This window comes from Stigmatopora argus, chromosome 11 (assembly GCF_051989625.1).
Source record: "Stigmatopora argus isolate UIUO_Sarg chromosome 11, RoL_Sarg_1.0, whole genome shotgun sequence".
Lineage (NCBI taxonomy): Eukaryota > Metazoa > Chordata > Actinopteri > Syngnathiformes > Syngnathidae > Stigmatopora > Stigmatopora argus.
In genome coordinates this window covers 9,165,972-9,190,000 of record NC_135397.1, presented here as the reverse complement: position 1 = coordinate 9,190,000, position 24,029 = coordinate 9,165,972, and the positions used below count along the sequence as shown (strand labels likewise).

Sequence of the window (24,029 nt, the reverse complement as noted above, 5' to 3'; positions counted from 1 at the left end):
GAGAGAGGTGGGGAGGTGGGGGTCGGAGGGAGCAATATCTGTTAATTCAAGATTATGGCTCCTCACAATTTAATTGTAGACCATGTTATTACATGCTGCAGATGCACTGCGGCAGGTTTGAGCCGTCAGGAAATGTAATACCATGGCGTCATCTTGTGGTTTTGTTATGCATCACAAAAATGAAAGCCTTATAGTGTCATGAGTCATCCATAGCTGTCATATGACGGCATGGTTACTCCCTGAAAATTGCTTTAGTTGTCAGTTATCAGTCTAGTATTTGTCAAATTTTAAGCATCATAAAAATAAACACCAAAGGCAATTTAAAAATGTGTATTTAAATGCTCTTGAACACAGATTTCATATTTAAAATTATTCTAGAATCAATCTAGAACTCTCATTGCAGGTCACAAGCCTGTGTCAATAGACTCAATGGCTTCTTGATAATGATGTGAGGTTAGCTGAGACACTCACAACCTTGACGTTTTGTTTTTATTTCATTACCATCAATTTACTGGGGGGAAAAAGTCTTATTTAGCTGCATGAGTGTCTCTTGGCTGGGATGGGCTCCAGCACCCCTGCCTTGTGAGGATTAGCAGTACGGAAAATTAATGAATGAATATATAATTTAGCATTAAAACAGCTAGTCCTGAAAAGAACTACAAACATGTCTACCATACGCACATCATTTTATTGCTTTCATCAACTTTTTTTTACAGTTAACATGCACATTGGTGAATTTATTTACAAATGTTGAAGCAGAACAATATCTAGATCATTAGAATGCTACAGTAGAAATATAAATTTACAGAAAGTCATCCAAGATTGTTCATCAACATCACCATGAGGTATTATTGTCCACATTTTACAACATAAAAGGAAAAAAGAGTTAATTCCATGTCCATGTCCATGTTGAAATTCTATCCATTTATACCAGTGGTCCCCAAACTATTCCAGAAAGGGCTGCAGTGGGTGCAGGTTTTCGTTCCAAACTGTAAGAGGAAACCTTTTCCACCAATCTGGTATCCTAGAAGTGCAATCAGTGGATTGAAGTCAGGTGCTTCTTTTTTCAGCAGACATCTCATTGGCTAAACTGTTTGTTGGATCGGTTGGAACAAAAACCTGCACCCACAGCGGCCCTCGAGGACCGGTTTGGAGACATCTGATTTATACCATGGTATTTTTGTCTGTTAGGTTCTTGAAACCAAGCAAGTCCATGATTGAGTTTTAACTGTAGTGCTATCATCAAAATAGCGCTTATCTTAAATCTTGTTCCATCTTTACTATGACGGTGTTCCTTTAGTAGGTTTCCTTCTGCCACTTCTGCCCGCTAAGCATTCATTTCAAAGCCATCCATCCATTGTCAGATAAAGGAGCAGACTATATATACATAACTGGTCACTGTAAAATAATGGATATGAATCTTTTCATTCGCTCAGTGCTTTTCCTGCTTCTACATAACACAGCTCAGTCCAACATCGTCAAAGTTCGCAGGCTGAAAATAAGAACAGAACTGAGAATAACCTGACCTTTTGGAATGAGAAAGCACTGACAATCAAAGCATCGGATAGATTTGTGAGCTTTAACCAGAGTAAAGCTAAGTATAATCTTCTACAGAAAAATACATGCGCAGAGAACCGAAGTGTTTTAATTATCATCAGGAAAGGCAGAATGCCTTGTAATTTAAACAGGAAAATGATGCACCTTAAGAAGTTAAGAAAAAATGCTATGTATTTAGTTGGATGCATAAGTCATTAAATCCATGGAAGATCTGAAACTTGCAATATGAGAAAATAGCTCATTCCAGTAAGAGCATAATTCAGCAGTACTGAATGCAACAACAAATTGACACCCTAACCACTTGCGTCACCGGGCCCCCCAACCAACACTACCTCATACAATGTGTCAGGCTGGATTGACATGTCATGCTGTTATGATGATAGCGTTTGAAAACGGCTTTTAACTTCACATGATCACAAAACAATGCATCTTTTATGATAAATATCAAACTGACCCTATAATAAAAATATTGTCTTTTACAGTATATGATCATATATTTCCAGACTGTTGATGTCAGGTACTGTTAGGGTTGCTTGGTTTTGTTATGCTTTTTCCCCCTGGTGTCCTGTCTGAGTGATTGCCCATTGTGTTCAGCTGTCATTTCTCTGCCCCTGGTGTATACTTCCTCCCTTGTGTGTTTCCCAGGTGTTCCCAATTGTCTTGTCAACCCATGTCAGTCTATTTAAACCCCACTGATTGCTTTGTCATTGTTGGATTGTCTACTTTGTTTGTACCATGCCAAGTCGCCATGTCATGCGCCATGTTCCTTGTTTCTCCATGTCTTCCCGTCAGATTTGATTCTGTGATTTGATTTCTACATGTTTCCTCGCCATGACGTTATCGAAAGACGTGACAGGTACAGTATGTCTTCACTGTGAACCTGTCATTTTGCAGCAGACTTCTGAAGAGCCTGGTGATTGTCACCCAAATGTTGATAAATATGCTAAGTGATTTGAAATGATTTGGGCAACATTTTGCACAGGACTCATCTTAGCTAAAAATGTAAATTGAAATGCAGTCAAAACACTTCAATCCTAACCTAGTTGCCATAACAACCAATGAGTTTTTGGGTAATGAAAAATCATTGACTTTAACTCTCTCACTGCCATTGATAATGATATAAAACTATTCAATTTTAATTGCTAAGACTGGTATTGAATGATCATACTAAACTGCCATTGACAGTGCTAGACGTCCAATCCAATTTGGCTGGGTTATTTCATTATACATGTTCATTTTTCATGTAGTTGTTTGGGTATTATACATGTAGCTGCACTTTTCAATGTATGTAAAAATATGTTAAACTCATTTTAAATTAGAGTGGTAACTGAGTCATTGAAGAACTTGATGACAAAAAACAATTTGTGCTACTTCTTGGACCTAAGTTCTCTCAAATGTTTGGTGTTTTAAAAATCACTCCCATTGTGAGTTATTCTTTCATATCTGCTGTTTCTTCTGTCACCTACTGCCCATCCATTTTTACAGTTTTACTAAATATCTGGACCCTCAGGCAGAAAAGGAACATTAAAAAAATATCACTCTGAAACTTGAGACAAATGGAGGAGCATCCATTTTGACTTTTGCAGCAATTTCCTGATATTTCTGCCATCAACTCATAAATTACATCTCCATCTTATTTGTATTAGACACTAAGAAATCAAGCAGATATACAATTAGAATAAATGTGCTATAGCTTGCTTTTTTTTTTTTTTGCATGTCAGACCTCACCAGTCAGAATTAGACAGGCAAAGCTTCCACTTCTTTTCTGCCTGGAGGAAAAAAAACAATCTTGTATCATCATTAGACTGCTGCTTAAAAATAGTAAAAACTCATTTCAGAACCACACCTAAGTCACACTTGTATGTACAATGAAATATCCGCCTGTCTAAATACTGAAATAAATACTAAAAGTACAAGTAATACGTCCAGTAAAGAAGATTAACAATGACAAATGATAAGGGGAAGGAAACTCTTGAGTAGTTGTCTATGTGGTGTGGATTATTGATGTGGCAGCAGCTTATGAAACTGAGAAGTTTGGGAAGAGTGGCTAGAACAATTCGACACCAATTGGTGGACTCTGGAGGGGGTGCCTCAGGCTTGGGCTCGCTCCCTGTCGGGCTGGATGGGTCAATTGCCAATTCATTGGATGCGGTGGCAGCGGCAGTGGTGGGACCTGCGTCAGGCTCCTTGCGTCTCTTGGCCCTGTCAGAGTGGCTGGAGATGGTGGTGACGATTCCGTTTATTTCGTCCTCAAAGGTGTGCATTTGGTGGCCATACTGTAACAAGTAATCAATTTAAAATGAAACGTTGCATTGAGCTAAATAATCAACGGACTGACAAATTAACTATATAAGTGCGTTCATAAATGCTTTCAATCCAGGATCTAACTTGACAGAAATAATGTTTCATTACTGCCTCTGAAGACTGTAATGATGATAATCACCGACTCCTATAAGACAAGTGCAAACACCGCAGCGATGGCTATAACAGGATGGAATAAAAATGAGGTTCTCACCATGAGCATGTGTGAGTCACTATAAGTGAGAGTGCAGAAGTGAGCCACAGCATACTCAATGAGGGCTCCAAAGATAAAGCTGAAGCAGATTCCTAAATACACGTCAATTGCCTTGATGAAACAGTTAGCATTTGGCAGAGATGTGCGAGCACCCATCATCAGAGTGGTCATCGTCAGTACTGTGGTTACTCCTGGCATTGGACACAAAGTGTACATTCATTGATGAATAATATCAGTTAAAATATTTTCACTAACTCTACTGAAAAAGCAAATGCAGGCTAAAATTTACGCAACAATGAAATAACCTTTATTTTTTTAATTCTTACTGCTTGGGACGTACCTATACAAATTCGTGCTGGAACAGATGACAGAGAAATCCAGAAGGAGACCCAAGAGAGGACAACCAACAGACTTGATGGGACATATGTCTCCAGGATAAAATACAAGATGCTTCTTTTCAGCTCAAAGTGGAAGACCAGCTTGGGGTAGTGGCCTTTCAAGAAATAAATACCTGGTAACTATAGTCACATTTACAAATTGGAACATTTATATTAACATATTTTATTTAGGGGAGGCCGGTCAGCCTCACAGTTCTGGGATTTTGGGTTCGAATCCAGGTCCATACAGTTGCACTTTCAATTACTTCATTTATCAAACGGTAAGAAACTAAACCTGTACAAGTAATACACTAACCAGTACATGGTGCCAAAGAGAATAAATGATAAGAAATAAACAACCTGAATTCAGACCAAATGGCACCATTAAATGTGGGCAGCATAGTTACCAGTTTCATAAATGGCCTCTGACACAGAGGTGTAGTGGTCTTCAACCGTGTACTGAGCAAGTTGAAGAGTATCTAGACCGCTGACAGACTCATTTCCTCGGGTCCAGTAGAACATGACATCGTTGATGTTGTAGCCCCCTATGGACATAGAAGATGATGAAAGTGAACCTTTTTTTCAGGAACATTGCACAGAGGGGATTTTATGAGTGGTTTGTCAGTGGAAATTAATCACTTCCCTTCAAGAGAATTCATCAAATAAGCACGAGGATATCATCACGTAGCAGCAGAACCATTCTTTTATTTAGCAGAATGTAACGCACTCCTGACCAAGTGGGACTGCACTTTCTGCACTTGTCCTCATGTGACATAGCAAAGCTGCTATTAAATAAGATATAGTGGAATGGGTAAAACAGAATGCCACGAAACTAAAATGTAGCACTGTATAGCACACCTTGAAAAGTGAATTAACTGCTCCTCCCACGGTTAGGTTATTATTGGATTACAAGCCTCAGTTGGCGTAAAGTCCCTCTTTGAGCACTACAAGAGCACAGCGAATTTAAAACTCCTTGGAAAAGCTAGTGGAAAGAGGATGTGTTCGCATCCAGATTAGAAACAGCATTCAAATATTTCTACTTTCATTTCCACACTTGAAATGGACAAACTAGGTAAGAATTTCAACCAAGCTTTGAAAACATTGTTTAATGCATTCTAGCCACAATGGAAACTGAATATTTTCACAGCAATAAAGCAAACTAAATTTGCCCCAAAAAAAGTCCAAATGGAATTGTTACCGACGATGAATTCATGGAAACGTCTGCTAATAACTCATGCTACAAATAAAAATCACAGAGATATGTTGCTATTCTTGCTTTTTTCTTACATGTAATTATGCTGTTTTAAGTTTGTTTTAACGGCTTTAGACCTCCAAAGCATTTTGACTGAGAGGGCTGGCATTCCTTGGCTTAACCTCTTCCTGTCAAAAGGAATTGGACTTCTAGTGCCGTCAATGGCAGCCAATGCGTTAATGCTATGGGTAAAACAGGAATAAATAAGATATAATGAGAAAAGGATCAGTGTATAAAAGGATTAATTCATTACTTAATGCAGAAATGAGCACAATTATTACTAGATTACATGCTTATTCTTATTGTACTGCACCACTCCAAAAAGAAACACGTTTGGTGTGTTTCCCACACTTTTCACAAGAGGGAGTAAGAGGAGAAAAAAAAACACTGCATTGATATTTCTTTACTGTAAAGAATTACTATGACATCATGTCTTATTAAATTTATTATTGCCACTCTAAATAATTCACCAAAGGAATCCCACGTCACGTAGCCCACGATAAAAACATAACTATACTGTGCAAGTGTTGAAATTGAATAAAAATAAAAGCTGTACCAAATAGCTGTGCTATGGTTCCATAAAATTAAAGCTTCACTCAACTGTAATGGTTACCAAATGGTAATTATAGCAATTATAGCTGACATATCTCCACACACTTTGCTGTCAGAAACTACTAAATATTTTACCGGTCGAATGAATGCTCAGCACTCACCCCCACAATGACTCCATACTCCGCTGTCAAGTCTCTTTTTAGCATAATTTTAGAAGAAATTAATCTTTGGCTCCATCTTCACATGAGGGTGACGAGAAAGTAAGTGGGGAATATCAGTAAAAAGTTTAAGAAGATCAGGGTGAAACTTCCTCAAAATGCGAACGGAAGGTGCAGAAATTTAGCTCGGAATTTATGAGGTGGCGTTATCCTTTTCAGTTTCAACCTCATCATGTCTTTGTGTCTGTTAAGGAGGATTTTAGGTCCTTCATTTTTATCTATTTTTTTCCCCTTTCTGGCACTTGGTTGGCTTTTGGCGGGGTTTGGAATGGGCTAAGCCTTCATAGCTAACTGTCATTTAAATGCTTGACATAAAGCAAGCTGATCGTCAAGAATGACAGGAGATCAGTGGGGGTGGCAGAAACAACAGCGGGGGTAGTTTATTTCTCACAGCGCAGCTGTCCTGATATTAAAAGAGGTGCCTTGTACTTGCTGATCAAATTAAAATGATGTGTCATTTAATGAAAGCTAAAGTGTTACTAATGATCTTTAAAAAAAAAAGGGGTTTTAAATCAACAGAGCCAAAGCCCAAAGAAAACTTGGAACAGTTCTTACAGCTCTCCAGTTGCAGTGTGCAGGTCTGCTTATCCATTGGGTACTTAGTCAAATCCATGTTACAGGCCACAGTGGTGGTAATTCTGCAAGACATGAATATAGCAGTTGTTCACTGGAGAAGTTTCAGCCAACTTTGATTCGCTTGTATTTTTATTAACAAAATGACATCACCAAACTGCATATTTTAAAGAGATAAGATTACACATGATGCAGTAGGAATTTATTCTAAATTCATTAGAAGAATACCTGTTTTTTAGTGAAAAAAAATCAGGGTTCGCCCAGAATATTTGGATTGTTGTACCCATAACTGCAATTGCAATTTAAATCTTAACTTACAATTATACCACAAGCTCTGTATTGTGAATGAGGCAATTTCATTTTATCTATACCACATCACTGTACATACAACTCAGTGGTTTCTTATGTATCCCTAAAGGCAAATCACTACTGAAACTTTCACATAGGCTCTAACGCCTCACATTTCTGACTCACACTGTCTTTTCTCAGCCCGATTCCCCAAGGTAGCCGATCCTGCACTGACTATCTCTTACTAGCTGAACTTCTACTTAACACCTCAGTCTTGGTGAAGCCCAAGGACGTTCAAAGCACATATAGAAAAATAACATTGCACACGTGAGCAGCACAACAAACTCCCTTCACAGTGGGATGTCACCCATAAAAAAAATGTGGAGCTGCAAAGCCAGACTGAATTGAGTGGGAATACCCAACTCAATTTTGCAACGGCAAGACGTTCACATTAATTTCTTCCCCCTCTGTTGGTTGCAAAGCTGCCATTAACAACAGTGGAAATGTCTCCGATGTGGACTTTGCCCTTTTTTACTTCACTTAGATGTAACCAAGCAGAAATAAATAAATAAAGATAAATCATTTAAAGTGACCCTCCAATACTACTTAATGAGACAATATAATGCTGTTGGATATAGTTTATCTTCTATATTCTATCAATGAGATCAAAGTTAAAGTATACCAAATAAAAATATTAATGTTATTACCTATAAACAGTCTTTTTTTAAGGATCAGATACAAAGCAGGCTTACTTAACCCTTCATATTGCACTCATTGCCATTGGACTGGGTCGGGCAAATGAAACAAAAAACAATAAACCAAGAAGTTTGTTCATTATCTGACCTTAGCGCATAAAGGACGGTCCCATTTGGAAAGATGCGAATCAGTCTGTTCTCCACGGTGATGTCATGAAGAAAAGACTTCTTGGAGTCCACAATGAAGGTGTCGGGAACCCAGAGGAGCTCCACTAGTCGCCCGTCAAGGCTTAGGCTCTTGTTTCCTTCAAATACTAAACGCTCATCTGTCCAGCGCTGACGAAGGAATATGGTGGCTGTGTAGTCCTGCAAGATTGAGGTCCAAAGGTTATAACAAAACTAATGAGCTACATTACTATGTATGTCCAAAATATGCTGACAAACAGGAAGTTACTCATGTTTTTTTTCCCACTAATGTAGGATATTATTGGTGTCAGGTCCCAGCGATGGCCTGTACCTAAAGCAATTTACAAGCATGACGTTGCATCCAATACATCCAGTACATTAACTCTGAGAGAATACAGTAGAGAAAGTTGATGTATCAATGCCTGGAGTCTAATTCTTTTGAAAAATTTGGATGGGTGTTTAGGTTTCCACCAGAAAATGTATGAATTTGATAATGCTAATTGGGATTCTTGTCTTGAAATATTGGTTCACGCTTGATTGATTGACCAAACTTTCTGAACACTGGCAAGAATTGAATCACAATATCAGACTTCTTGATGCAAAACATCCCAAACTTTCGCTTGTGTAATATTCAGGCCACGTAAGACTTCTGAGACCAAAACATCTGTTTCATCAGATGGGCTTGAGGTCTGATTTTGGAAGATTTCCCAAGTCTTGGACTGGCATGGTTTGTGTTTGTGACATTTGTTGGATATACGGCCAAATTCTCACGGGCACGTCAATATGAAGTACTGTTCTAAGTAGAAATCCATGCAGATCTCACGCCAAATGCAAGTAACTGCATGTGACTTTAATTCTTTTAGTTTCTGTAACGTTGTGTAACCAACAATTTTAACATTTATGTTTAGAGAGGCCCTTTCCTGTAATATTCCAGAGATATTTAGGAATGGAACTTAAACACAATCAAAAAATGACCAGAAACTAATAAGTATAATTAGCATGGTTTTTCCCCCTCATTACTAACACAATAACTATCTCTAACACTAGATTTGTGCAATTTTGTTGCTTGAATCTTTTTGCTGTCAGAATTCAGTATTTGTTTTCAAACTGTGTTTGCAAAACCTTATATTTTTAAAATGTCTTGGTTGCATTGATGCTGAGTTAATCCTCATTAAGGTGGAGAACAGATGAGCAAATTGTCTTACCATGTTGATCTCAGATATAGTGTCAATACTAGCAACATCCAAGCTCATCCCAACAGTCACAGGTCCATCTAGAAACATCAATATACAATATGTACACCCTTTAGTGATGAAAAATTACAGCTCACATTAGGCAGTCATCAAAACTTAAATGGTGAATTTTGGTAAATAATTAATTGGTGCTTGGTAACTGTCAAATGTTATTTGTTTTTTATAGCACTCATTAGAAATTAGTATGACAATACCCTGCCAAAAAGCAAATGTTAATTTTGCATAAGGTTGCAGCTTCCTTACTATCAAAGAAAGGCCTCAGGTACTTGTTATATCCTTTCATCAGCTTTTGAATGGTTGGAGGCAGAATTTCACCTTCTTTAACCTCTGCATTGAACATGGAACTCTCTAGCAACCTAAGCAAAACACAAGGGAAGAAAAGAGATATAATTCATGTTTTGTTCATTGAAGCTGTTGAATATCCGTATCATTCTGGTGCAACCTTTCAAACCCTTGGTAAAAGTGATTGGATTTTACAAAGATGAAAAAAAAACAAGAAGAACAAAATGCAGCACACACTTGAAAGGCTTCTTGAATTTTTTGAATCATTTTATGGTAAACATGTATCTCGCATTCTTATGCATTTTAATTGGTGTCTTTCGAGAACGTATCTTTTTGCTGCAAGTGCTAGCCGTAAAGGCCCATTGAAGTGTGGGAATACGATTATATTACTTGCAATTGCAACATATAGTGAAAAACACCCCACTTTTATCTTTTACGATGGTGTGTGTGTTTGTGTAGAAATCAGGAAATATAGGATCCACAATTGTGGACAAAAAGCTTCTATCTGCTCATGGCATGATGTAAGAGGGCTGTGGAGGAGGAGAGATTAAGTAAGCTTTTTGGAAAGACGGGCTTCATTCTCCCTCCACACGCTGCCAGCATGAGATTCCCAACATTCACAGTTTTGGAGTAGCAGACTTTTAATATGGTACAAGTTAAACGGATGCTAATCGGAGACAAGCCCCCACTAAGTGTACATGAGCTGCCGTCAAGATATTAAACTGATCGTTGTGTGGGAGACTTCCTACATTCAATGATATCGCACAGTTGTTTAAGTCTTAAATGGCATCCTCTTAAGGTTTGTTTAATATGGCCAACTAAACACAATCAAAAAAATTCTTATATTGGTGGAGAAAGAGGTGCAGTGGTACAGCAGTTTGAAATTAAATGAAGTACAGGGAGTAAAGAATGTTTTTTTTCTTCCCGGATGTAGTCATTTCACATCTGTGGGAACATGCTAATGATGTTTTATGAGTCTACTGTGAGCAGTTTGATTTTATATGCTAAGCTTTGCTGAGCAGACCTGGTGGAGTGATTCAGAAACCAATATTAAAAAAGATTCTACACCTGCAATACTGCATATCAAAGTTTGGGATAAAACAGGCTGCCCAATGGTACAGCTGTCCCTTTGCCTGAATTGGGTGCGGGTAGTTCGGGATCGATTCCCACGGTGGCAGCCAGATTGTGTGTGAATGATTGCCTGCCTCTGTGTGTGCTCTACGTGTGACTGGCGACGAGTCTACAGTGTAACGAGTCTACAGTGTAATCCGCTTTTCGCAACACTGAGAGGGATAAGAGTTGTTGAATGATTTTAACACTTATCACTACTTCATTTTACAGATGGATAAAATCAGTTTTCATATTTCAATACTAAACTAATATTAAAAGTGCAATAAATGACAATTACAAATCTTATGGCACTTTATCTTGTGCTTGTCCTACTTGCAGGGGCAGTATGTGGCCTCCATTCTGGGACTGATAAGCTTCCTCACAAATGGAAATGAAGTTCAGTTCTCTGACCACCTGACTGTGGCAAACAAGTGAAGACAGCTGGTAAGTTGCTCCAAGCACCCTGTTGCTATGCTGCATGAAGTCTCGCTCACAATACTTGCAGCCCGTTGTTTTAGTAGGCAACATTCTTGGATGATAAAGCCACGTTAGTGACAGTGCTTTGCCTCTGGCCCACTTTCATTATAATTTTAGCTCACCAAGAGTGGCTACATTCACAATGACTCTTGCTCAGTGCATGATGTGGTCACCTTCAGGAGTTCACAGTTGCCTGATAGCTGATCTTGTTTCCTTATTTGATATGTTTATAAACCAATATAATAAGGTAATATCATATTCTGCACACATTCAACAAGAAAGAAATGAATATCCCTCAATGAGCATTTGGCACATTTTCCTTAATTTTTTTGATGAAACTGTGTATATATAATACTGCAATGCCAACTGGTGCTCATTTGAAATTGATTATTTTCACCAAGGTTGATGGAGGGGTGTCAGATTTTCCCTTCAATTTCATAGCCTTCAAGGAAGAATTGGGGATTTTTACCTGAGTAAATTAAGGAGGAAAATAATATCACCTCTCGTTTATTCATAACAGTATGGGAAAATGAAGCAGCACATTTTAAAGTAACAAACCTTCTCATGGATATGCAAGCATCTTTCTATTTTGGAAATGTAGCAACTATCTCCACTGGACTGAAAGCTAAGTCTTCAGAGGGCATATTTTCCCAGGGTGCAATCTGACAGACCTGACACACCTGCCCACTGGGCTGCCTATCAAGAATAATAAGATGACACACGGAGTGCCCACGACTAAGCTCAAGGGGCAGATGCCATGCAGGCGGAAAGCCTTACTTAAGACTGAGTTAAAAAGTAGTATTGTATAACAAGTACATAATTCTAACTATAAAATTGTGATTCATGTTTTCTTGTGTGGCTTTTCTTAAAAACACTCAACAGAATTTTTGTACATGAATGCCTCCTATTTTTTTGGGTTATTCTATGAAGACAAAAGATTTTTAAAAAGTATTTGTGAGAACAGGCTTGTTCTCACAAGTACTCAGAGCAGTTGCCTATTTTATTATTTTGTTTTCACACCCGGAGCCATGAGCACAGGAGTACCTAGTTTTTAAATAACTACATCAATTTAAAAGAAAAATTTGGGGTCGCGGCATGGTACAGCCAGGCGGGTGAAAAAACAATTACTTCTGCAACTTAGTAAGTCAGGATACAGTCCAGCACCCTTGTGATTGTGTTCTGGACAAATGGTGAAGAAAATTGATGCTTTTCACCGTGCCTCGTCAGTGCAGATCAATAAGTAGAAAACACAAATAATGGAAGCACTGCGAATCAAGTAGCTACCAATCAATGAGTGAAAACACTGACAAGGACAAAAAAACCAAGGCACATTAATGATCTGCTCACCGCTTGTTCCAGGGCCACAATTAGTCAACATATTGGTATTTGATTTGATTGCTACGCGGCAAATGACATCGATAGATTAGCTACACATAATCACAGTACAAATTAAGTAGCAATATCTTCTAAATCACTTCATGAATGATTCTATTTTCTCCTTGAAGGGCCTCAACCTCAAGTGCCCAAAAGTGCAGTATATTACATTTGTAGATGTAGTAACGAGTGACTAATGCATAGCCTCCATATGTCTTTAATTCAATGGCCTTAAGGCTATACCAATGTGTGCATGCCTTGTGTTGGATGCTTGGTTGAATGATTCCGTTCAGACATTGTTATACAAAGGTGCCATGGAATGAAGGTTCACACCCTGTGGCAGAATTTGCCTTTTCACATAAGGTTCTATTGATTAACCTCTCTGATTGGCCCCAAACTCCTGCAAATAGTCATTCACTTTCAGCAAACTGTCCTTGCAGTCAGCCCGTGCACATAGCATAACCGATTAATTTAGACAAACGGCAGCGTAATACTCTACAGTGTCTCTGTCTTTCCTACACACTTCCTCCCACTCGGCAATGTGTCAGTCGCACCAGATTCCCCCTCTTCTTTCATTGATTTATGTCATTATCCTATTCCCACATCCAAACCATGCCTCTTGTTGTAGGCCAAATCCCTTGGGTTTTTAGTGTATTCACAATGAGCAATTTGAATGTTAATTTATTTATTTATTTTTTAGCATTTCAGTGTTGACTGAGATACAGTTCCGCCAAAGTTTCTTGTTACTCCTGAAACTCTGACTCACAAGGGACATATGAATACATTTTCATGAGATAATTTTGCACCATGTTCATTAAACCTGCAAGTCATATTACCATAAGTTTTGCATTTCCTTCATACCATCAATTACATTAAAAAACAGTTTTAAATCCTGCATGTTTAAAAATACAATTTCCTTATTCAAGACTATATTTAATAGAATAATAGCACATACTTTACAATTTATTTTACCTTCCTATCGAGCTATTAAAGTGTCAAAATATTATGCATAGAGAGGTATGAAATAAAACAAACATATGATTAGTATTCTTAGGGAGAAATGAGAAATTTACAATAAGAATTATACTCAATTCTGGAAAAAAAAATCTTGAATTTAAACTGGCTGCTTTACATCTCACTTGCTAAAATGCAAATAGTATCATACAAGATCATTTTTAATTAACCATTAAATCTTTGACAGTAGGAAGTCGTTCAACTGGGGATTAATTTCTTTAAAATTCCCATTGGTTGCTCCAGCTGGGTCCTTTTAAAGAAGATTATTTTCCCCCTTGAAAAAAAAAAAGATTGGACATGAGATGCTACTGCTCTCATATGCAGAGATTATGTGCTCATGCATCAGGTGCCTTTCAAGGCTTCCACAGACCTCTTAGTCACCGGCGGCAATTTAAGATACAAAGAGAGCCAAGTCATTCTCCGTTCATGTATCGAGCTTGGTGGATAAAAGCTGGTATTTCTTCAGTTCACGCAATCCTTAGTAGCCTACTTAAACCCTTCAAACGGGGCAACAAAGAACTGTCACCTACTGACAGTTTAAATGTCATGAAAAATATGATTGTCAATATAGAGTGCCAAATCATCACGCACACATTCCATAAATGATAAAGTAGTAATGTAGATGGGTCTTTAAAAATGATGAAAACAAAAGTTGTTCAAGTTTAAAAAGGAGCATCTTACTTTTTTTTTTAATACACCCCTCCTCACAGGTAATTCCATCAAATTAAATACTGCTGCCAGCACATTAAAATAAAACAGGAGGCCATCCATATCATATACTCCTTCATCCTGCATTAATTGAAATAAAGTGTAACCTCCAATGCCTCTGGAACTTTTTATTAACATAAGATACAGGACAAAAAAAGTACAGCGAAACAACATTTTGCAGTGTATCTAATATCAGCTATTTGAAATAGTTATCTACCTCTTGGGCATTGAATAATTGTACATACATGTTAACATGAAATACAACAGGTTGCTCATTTGGACATGATTAGTTGATCCACAACCTAAACAAATCACTCAGCAAAGTAGCAGTTTGAATTAAATTGGTCTCATTTTGACTGCTCCTTGTAGTATAAAAAGAGAAAAAAACTTTCACTCTGGGAGTAGCTGTCATGCGGATCCACGCAAAGACCAAACAAATCAAACCTAAGAGAGGAGAACGAGAATTCAATGGATAGATGGATGATGAGCTTTACTTTGGATTCATCATATTTGTTGATTCATTGATTTCTTATCAAGCATTTTTTAGTATAATGGAGGGCGATATCTGGTAAGTCCCATATGGCTATTGTTATCATTTTTAGTGCTATGATACAGTATTTTATAATGTGTATATACACTATAAGAGGGGTGACTGGTGACGAGACTTGTGTTCTTAAGGCTATGATGTAACCTAAGTTTACCTTTCTAAACCCACTGTTTCTAACTTTTGCTTTTGGTGAGGTAAGAAAATCATCATATTTCTAGAGCATCAACAAAACACAAAGAAACCATGCATATTTGTCCTTATCATTTCTTATCATTCATCACAATCTGATGGTCTTTATTCAAGCAGATATTTGACTCCGGCATAATTAGGTTGGCTTTGGATCATAACTTTCAGATAGCTCTTTGAATAGGCACAAACTTTAATCAGTCAGAAAAGACCATTGCTAAAACATTTCAGCAATATTGCAGCATTCTTTACACAGAATGTGTGTGATTCTTCTGTGGTGTTTTCTCACGGAAAAGCTCAATAAAGCTTTTTTGACAATCTGGCACAACACTTTAGTGTTGTATAGAGTGTGAAGTGCATTTTTGTGTGTGTGGAGACAGAAAAATGGAGTGTCGCATTGGTGAAATGCAGCTTGACTAAAGAAAATGGGCAGCCGCATGCCGCTGTCGAAGTGATAAACAGGTCATGATTTGATGAGAGAAATTCAGCACTGCTCCAAACGCTGCTTCTCAGTCCACATTTGCTATGGAACAAGTCTAGTATATCGTAAGGAGTGCTGGAGCTGGAGCCATAAATGTGCACAGTCTTGTCAGAAGTTCATAGATCCAAGCTTCCGCGCAGTTGCTAATTTAGTTATAGAAGACACTGATCTAAGAATAAACCACTCAATTATAAATTGGTGTAGATAGTCTCCTGACTGTGCTTCATTATGGTACTTTGTTGCCAACAGAGTTGGGAAAATTAATTCTCTATGCAAACTAGTTCAAACTTTAGTTGCGATCTACTTCAATTCAACATACTGTAGTAGTGACATTTCGCCACCTGTTCAGTGCACGCATTTAAAGTTTTACTGTATGTGTTGCTTGAAGAGGAATTTTAAACAAAACAAAAGAAAAACAGGTCAATAGTCCTCCAAACAAACAAAAACAAGGCATCTTGTTTTTGACATGCAGTTTGAAGGCTAACAATATGTTTCGCTTCACAAGCTTTCAAATACAATAATGTTCATCCGGCAGAAACACTGTATGCTGCGTTAATTTCAAAAGACATTCTGTGCAATTCTTCCTTTTAAATAATGGTGGCCTTTATTTGGGTAGTTGGTTAGTTGTAAAATAAATGTGTTTGTAAATTAAGAATTTACAAACACCCTGGATTAACAGTCATTTATAGCAATTCTTCTTAATGGTCAGCTGAAAATGTTTTTCTTTCTTTTTGTCTTTTTTTAATTACCACATTCGAGGCTTACATGGACATTATCACAAGCCTCCAGGGTTCAATTAATAGTGCACGTTGAAAACACTGGTGCTTTGACAAAGATTGTCACACTATACAAAAACTTTATATCTTAATTTTAATTAATTAACATGGCCCAAAGATCTAATTTAAGATTTTAATAGTGAAACTTTAAATAGGAATCACCTCAGGCTTTAAAATGGATTATGCTGTACCATGGAGCTCCTTTATTTATAAAGGGACAGTTTTTGTTTTGTTAAAAATCTTGCAGGATTCTTCCCCCATTGACAAAGCATAGCTATTTATTGATAGTTATTCCTAGTATATAAAACTGGCGAGTTGATAAATTTACAAGGAGAATTGTAAAACTATTCGTAAAGCAAAATGATTTGCTTTTGCGCATGATATAATAATATTTAAATAAAAGAGTCTATATAAAATAGTCTGCCTTTACAAAGATAATAGAGTTCAATGTTGATTGTCACTGTCAACAATTTAATTGAATTCTAAATCTGAAGGAGATGGGAGAAGCTACTAATCATCAGAAATTAGAGTTGTGGTAGCAAATGTTTTTATTGTCTTGTGAAAAAACACTTAAAAACTGTAAATCTGAATTTCAATATGTTCAACTTTCAAATGTTATTGTTTGTGTTATGCTCCCGCACTGAATTTTTAGGTGATGGAAAATCAATAAGTACGAAATAAGCCCTTTGGGTTGAAACTTTCAAAATTATGGAATAAGGAAAAATGTATCAATAAAACCATGGCTAATCTCTGTAGGGGATTAAAAAGGCACAGAATCCTAACAGAGTGAAGATAGCATTATATCAGATAGGGGACCAAAAATTGGGGCTGATGAAAATGGAAATGGGAGTTCTGTTAGCATTGAAGCAGAAATAAATGGTAACCTTAGGTTAGTTTCTAGAACTAAGCAGTGTTGAAAATGAATGAATAAATGAATGAATGAATGGAAAAAGATTCAAGTACTATTAATGATGGATAAATTCTTTCTCTGATCTGCGAGGCAGTCCGTATGATCTCAATCTGATAAATGAGATAAAGGTACAAAAGCAAGCAAATATAATTTTCTAAAATCAAGACAAATTTGTGTTCTTTTTAATCACGGAAGATTAAAATAATAGTATGAGGGGATAAAAATCATCAAATGCTATTGAGGCAATGAATCCAATATAATAACAGAAGAGATGGAAAAAAAGATTCAATAGTCAATTCAAGCTTAAATGAGCATGTTGTAACTGATGAATACGATGACTTCTAAGACCCTGCCTATATGTCTAAGAAACTTGAAAAAGGGAACAAGGGCTGTGAGGACCTTTGGACTATCAAGGTCACATAGGGGGCAATGTGTGTTGGCAAATGGTTGTCACATGACATTACTATTCCACTGGTAGAGCACAACTTATTATTCATAATCACGCAAAAGATCTCTGTACATCTGATCTGAGCATCAATAGCTTGCTGATGGGCTGCATAGTCAGTTTCGGTCTCCAGGGTGTTCCTTCAAAACAACTTACGGGAGCCATACAATTTTATTAAGGTACTGCCTCAAAGGCATGTGATTTCAAATGTGCTGTTATGAGGGAGGCTTTTATCACAGTCCTGGAAGACTTGACTCCTTGGCATACTTGGAAGCAGTTATTTTCTTCCGTTTGTTGGATGAGGGCTGATTGAAAGCTCACCACCCATAGAGACCAAAATACTGCAGTGAAATGGTGGCTTGAAGACTTCTCATCCAGATAAGAGAGAAAAGTAGCGCAGAATATACAAGACACGCTGGTGTTTCTGTGTATATGAGCTGTGCAGGCCTAATTAGATGTGCTTTACAGCATCGTGAATGCGCAAATGGAATTTTAATGTAGAGTTGATTGTCAACTGGAACAGTGTCTTGATAGTTCACACATAAATGTAAAAGCCACTTCCTACTGTTATGCTCTGCACATCTGGCCATACATGTTGTTAAGAATTAAAATTGGACCATAATTTATTAAGTTTGCCACACTTCCATAAGTAGGTAAAAATGACAGGGTTGGACTCATGAGTCTGATATTTCTTCTGAGTCAAATTGATCATGTTTGCTTTGATTTCAAGCCCTTGCCGGCTAGAGAATAGTGTGGAACCCCATCATTAGAAATCACTGGCTGCATCATCTGTCTGATCATTCTGTGTTTCTATTTGACCCACCCATGGCATTATAAAATAATATTATTAATAATGGAGGGGGAGTCCTGGTATATGAAACAATACAATTTTTCATTATGGAGATATTTCAAGAAAACACCACCAGTTAATTTTTTTTCACTAATGCATTAGGAGTTGAAATAGCAGATCATAATGATTGTGTTTCCTCTTTTGAAAAAGATCTTACCTACTAATGAGGAGAACAGAGAGCAGGGTCCCCGGTGATACAATTGGACCCATGGCTGCAGAGGAAGTGGAGTGACAGAGTGGAGTCTGGGGGCAGAAAACAACAGGCAAGTTAACATGATGCAAGACGTGACAGATTGTGTTCTTTTACGTTAACACTGTTTTTCCTGCATTTCAAGAGTGATGCAACAGAATTTTTGCTTAACAATGGACTTTTAAAATCCCTCTGCTGTTTCAAAACCAATTTAAATGCCTGTCATCACCTTTAGACTTGCCCATTGCTCAGTACTCACAAATAAACAGTAGTTCGACTCATACGAAAAAACGGAAGAGACCCTGGCTCTTTGATGACTTCAAAAGACCCTCTAGCTTACCTTACACAGCAGGGAGATATTGTGGAGACAGGCCTTTAGGATATTCCTCATACAGAATAATGACTTCCTGACTGTGTGTCGCAGATTTGGTTGGAAAATGAAATGGGGAATTGCACGTTCCGTCAAAGAGGCCCTCTTTGTTCCCTTCACATTTCAGAATTTGTAGATGAAACCTACTGACACTTGTCCCTTCACCATTGGAACTAACTGAGGGTCATGTCAAAGAAATTCCAAAATATGAGTTAAAGATGAATGCAAATTCATAAGAATCACAGTTTTATTACTCTAATCTGGACAAACAACCATTCACACTCACATTGAGACCAAAGAACATTAATGAGTCTTAAATAAGATATCATATGGTAGGAGAGAATAATAAGTCAATTAACCTAATTACATAATTATGAAAACATTATTTAAAAAAAGCATGTGTTACCATCAAATATATCAAGATAGAGGGACATTAGCCTTTGGAAAAACCCGTACACTAATTTTATAATCAATATTTGAGTAATAAGGCAATACATAATTAATCAGCCACCATTGCTCATGGGTGAGAACTGTACAAGTGTATACATTTAATTTATGTTCACACCTGACGACACAAGGCAAGAGAAAGTACAGCTCATTTAATAATGTCTATAACCTTTATTAACCATTTTGCAAGCCATAGATAGTGCTATTAACAGCCTGAGGCTGTCTATTCATCTATTTTCTATACTTAGGTTTACTGAAGCAACTTGTATTTACCAGCTGACTGTAAGTCAGGAGTGGCAAACCCTGCACTGTGTCCTATAATAACTTAACCTACAATACCAGGGGGAAAATATCCAGGCATTAAAAAAAAATTCCAAATGGAAAAAAAGTAGTAAGGAAATCCAAACCTTCAAAGCTGTAATACAAAATATACTGACCACCCCACTTTATGATGAATACAATATACACTGGGTTATACCACCCTGGAAAAATTGATTTACTCCTAAAAATCTTTGCATGAACTAATTTCCTAACGTTATTCAAGTGCTCATCTCGACCATGTTGAAGAATGTAATGTGTGTACACAGGGAAAGAGTGCAGTAGATGTCTGTTATATTTTGCATTTAAATGTGCCCTAAATAGCGCTGCAATAATTATCAAATAATTAGCAAAAGTCACCAAGGCAAAATGTGTGATGTGACAACCCACATTCCACTCTGCAGTTGTTAAGCATAGCTTGTGAATGATATTTGCATGCATTTCTCAGTGAGTATGTACAAATATCTGTCCTTTATACAGTGGCAGAAACATCTTCCTACTTCTAGCCTGAGCACATTCATATTCGTCCTCCTGTCCTACATGCCATTACATATATACTATATACCATATAGCTGGCAACAAGTGAGCGAAGACACAGACATTTGTCAGAAAGATTTTCTGGTCTGATGAAGACACAATTTCATGCAGTATGCCTGGAGAAAATCAGTCATCAGTTGGTTTACACCAGAGGGATGTTGGTGGAAGGAGCGGAGGGATGGAGAAGCCACAGCCTTGAGACAAACCCTGTTGGACATACTGTATGTGGAGACCTCAACATAACCGCTCACTGCAATTCCCCAACCTGACAAAGAGAGAGGTGATGTGAAGAAAGAAATGGGAGCAAATCTCTGTGTGAACTGTGCTGCATACTTCCCAAGAGTGGATTATCTGCTAAAGTTTCTTCTACTAACTATATGAAGAAAAAGACGGCTGACCTTTTATTAGGCTAAAACACCAACTGTCAGACAAGTTAGTACAGGAGTGAATGATCACTGCCAGCCCTCCCAGTCAAAGGAGAATGGGCTTCTATACCTGTCATTGGCTAATGAACCTGATTTACTGCAGGATTTGTGAGTTCAAATTGATTAGACTTCTACTATTATGAATGACAACCAATGAGAAAATTTGGTAGTGTTATAGCATACCTTCATAGTCACGCTGTCTTGCTTTTAGTAGATGAGGACACTTGTACACCTTCCAAGGCTTGGACACATAAAGAATGGTGCGTTGCTCTAGTCATTAATGAAAGGGACTTTGTTTTTAAGCTCCTCAGCTTTAGCCACATTTCTTTGACACGTAATCCTTGAGAAACAAAGCCTGGGGGAGACCTTTTTCTCTGAAGAAGAATCTGGACACTGACATTTGCGAATTGGACAATGGCAGTAGGATTTATGCTGGTTTTGATGCAACAGTACTTTAAAGGAACCTGTGGGCTCTTGGTTAGTACTTTGACATGCAAGTCCCTGACAATGGATTTGTGTTTTTTTACATGCTTGCAAGTTTAAGGACAGAGAACCATCGAGAAGCAGTTTAGAGATAAAATAGCTATCTGCAAACTGTATTGCTTCTGGGTAAAATCTGTGGTAATTTTAGGCCTAATTCAAACACACATTTAGAGAATGCTGAATTATACTGTTTTCTTCTTTGTTGGATGTTTGTTAAATTTTGTCTTCATTCACTCCAATAGTTTTTCTTTTCTGGGGGGCCTAAACACTCCCTGCCCATAAAAGCTGGCGATGACATTTTTTTTTTTACATTTCTGCCAATGCATTATGTTTTGGCAATTCCGTCAATCTAAAAGCAGGAAACACAAACAGCACTCAAAGCCCTGGAGTTGTGTTGATAACACTCCCATTTGCCACACAACTCTATTTATGTAAATCACATTCCTCTACCCTCCAGTCCCTGTTTGTGATGGTTGGCCTGCACTGGGAGATCTGAAAGCTGGCAGCTGGCAATTTAGAACCAATGAGTGAACAAAAGCTGCAGCAATTAAGTATGCCTTGCAATCTGGATCTCTTCCAAAGATAAAAGGCATGACGAGTGGTACAAAATATATGTGAAATAAAAGGAAGGTCTGTCGAGACGAAACATAATGCTTTAATAGGGTTAAAGGGAAATATTTTTGGCATGGCTTTGACGATGAGTTCATTTATCATCTCCTAAATATTAGTAGCATTAATCTTACATGTTGACAGCAAATCTAATTCTAACCACAAATTTGATTAACAAGCTCTTCATTTCTGAAAAATCCACACTTTATATAAGATCCTCATGAGGCTAAGCTTTATAGCATTGCACCCTCAGGCTCTCAGTTAAAGTGATGAGTCTTTATATTCATCTTGTTTTGCATTATTCAAAGTTTGCTTTAGATTTATACAAGCCCAATTTTGCATTTATTCTATTCAAAATGAGTCTAAAAAAAATCAATAAACCACCAAGATGCACGAATTGACAAAAATGGTTGAAAACCTAAAATGCATTCTCCTAATACGATTCAAATAAAGATAATTCACTGGCTGCAATTGACGACGCAAGACGTCTGGTCTTTTTTGAAAGGGAGGGTTGGCCAGCCAGCCATCAATGGCAGTTTAAAAGAATTGTACGTCTCGTCATACGGCTATACAAACTGATAACACACAACTATTTCTGAACTTAAAGTTCGAAAATTGCATTCATCCATCCATCCATCCTTTAAAGTTCCCCATCTTCAGCGGACTTGCGGACGAATGCACGTCTACGCATAAGCGCGCGCGAGAATAGTGGCAGAAAAAAGACGTCTTTAGCACAAATTAAATAGCGTATTCTTCTTCTTAAAAACATATGTATATTGTTAAGGGTTACTTCGTTACGATTTCGATTTTCCCTCATGGATAATGTCAAGTGGAAAGATGAAACGTACCTGGTTTTGCCGAGCTCTTCCAGGTTACATTTTAACGCATAATTCTTCCCTCTGGTTATCCGCAATGGAAGAGATCGCCTTTTGCGTTTGTCTCCTGGCAATGGATACACTCGTGCTGAAGACAGCACGCACCTGCCGATCAGAGCTCACACAGGAGCGAGCGAACAACTGCTTGTGCTCAGTCAGCACTTTGCCACTAATTGCTTATGGGTAGGACGCGCTTCTGCGCAATAGCGCACGCTGCCTGATATGGAATATCCCCAAACATGGCTAAATCTAAAATCGGCCACTATAACCATTGAGATGCTTTCAGTCCTCTCAACCTATTCATAAAATAGCTCCACTGACCATATTGACAGCATTTCACCTCAATGACCAGCTCTAATTATGCATATACAAGCCCAAATATCACAAATTGCCTAATATTGCCCCCCGCACAAGGATTCCTATCAGCTTTAAACAAAATATAATTGTAGCCCGAAAGAAATGGGTACGGGCACACTGCATGAACGCAGTGTCATCTATTTTGGTTCTTTGAAGAAATCAAGTGACAATAATCCTGTCAGCGCAAATTTAACGCTTGGAAGCATCACCTGCCGGCTATTATGCTTTCTAATCGGTCACATTGAGGAGAGTCTGCTTTACGAAATAAAAATCAGAAAAAAAAAAAGGGGTTAAAAATTTTGCTGTCACCTTGTTTTTTGCTTATGTGGGTCAGATGTACCTTGAAAAGAACAACATTGCCTCAAGGGAACATGAGGTCACCACCAACAGCCATACCAATGTTAGCTCTCGTGTACCATTACTGTTGAAGATGAGAGGTTAGGCCGTTAGGGCATAGAAAGTGCCACGGTGCCACCATTCATGAGGAAGTAAGGCTGCTTGCTTGCCCCTTTGATGGCCAACAACCTTTCAGTTGAAGCGTGCTCACAAGCAGCATGTTGAACATAGTTTACGCATGGAGCTCTCGCCTCCAGGGAAGATGCTCCATGACTAACCCCTGACCTGTGACCGAAAAAGGAAAAGTGGGGGAAAGAGAAGATTACGCAAGCCAAATAAACCTGTTGTTAAAGTCATTTGGCCATGAATCAAATGTCTTAACAAAGTGTGGTTCAAGTAGTTTAAAATAGACATTGCGATTGTAAAATAGTGAAGAGAACTCCCTGCTCCCCTGTT

The 24,029-nt window shown here is 37.8% G+C and overlaps 1 protein-coding gene and 1 long non-coding RNA gene across 3 annotated transcripts; one reads left to right on the top strand and one right to left on the bottom strand.

The window, feature by feature from the left end:
- The first annotated feature begins 2,223 nt into the window (after positions 1–2,223).
- Positions 2,224–22,721, top strand: LOC144084761 (uncharacterized). The gene is made up of 4 exons (XR_013303906.1): positions 2,224–2,413; positions 11,198–11,302; positions 18,777–18,889; positions 20,600–22,721. It is a non-coding gene; the product is annotated as an uncharacterized LOC144084761 (long non-coding RNA).
- Positions 3,340–23,159, bottom strand: LOC144084760 (gamma-aminobutyric acid receptor subunit pi). Of its 2 annotated transcripts, XM_077613486.1 has the most exons (10): positions 22,854–23,159; positions 18,784–18,869; positions 9,710–9,822; positions 9,419–9,486; positions 8,176–8,393; positions 7,027–7,109; positions 4,857–4,994; positions 4,413–4,565; positions 4,073–4,263; positions 3,340–3,833 (listed from the first exon to the last, which is right to left on the bottom strand). In XM_077613486.1, exons 2-10 carry the CDS (start codon positions 18,834–18,836, stop codon positions 3,462–3,464), a joined length of 1,389 nt encoding a protein of 462 aa, XP_077469612.1. In that variant the 5' UTR covers positions 18,837–18,869; positions 22,854–23,159; the 3' UTR covers positions 3,340–3,461. The 2 variants fall into 2 exon arrangements, with proteins under 2 accessions (XP_077469612.1, XP_077469613.1); XM_077613487.1 differs by lacking the exon at positions 22,854–23,159 and having other exon boundaries at positions 18,784–19,986.
- Between the last annotated feature and the right edge of the window lie 870 nt (positions 23,160–24,029).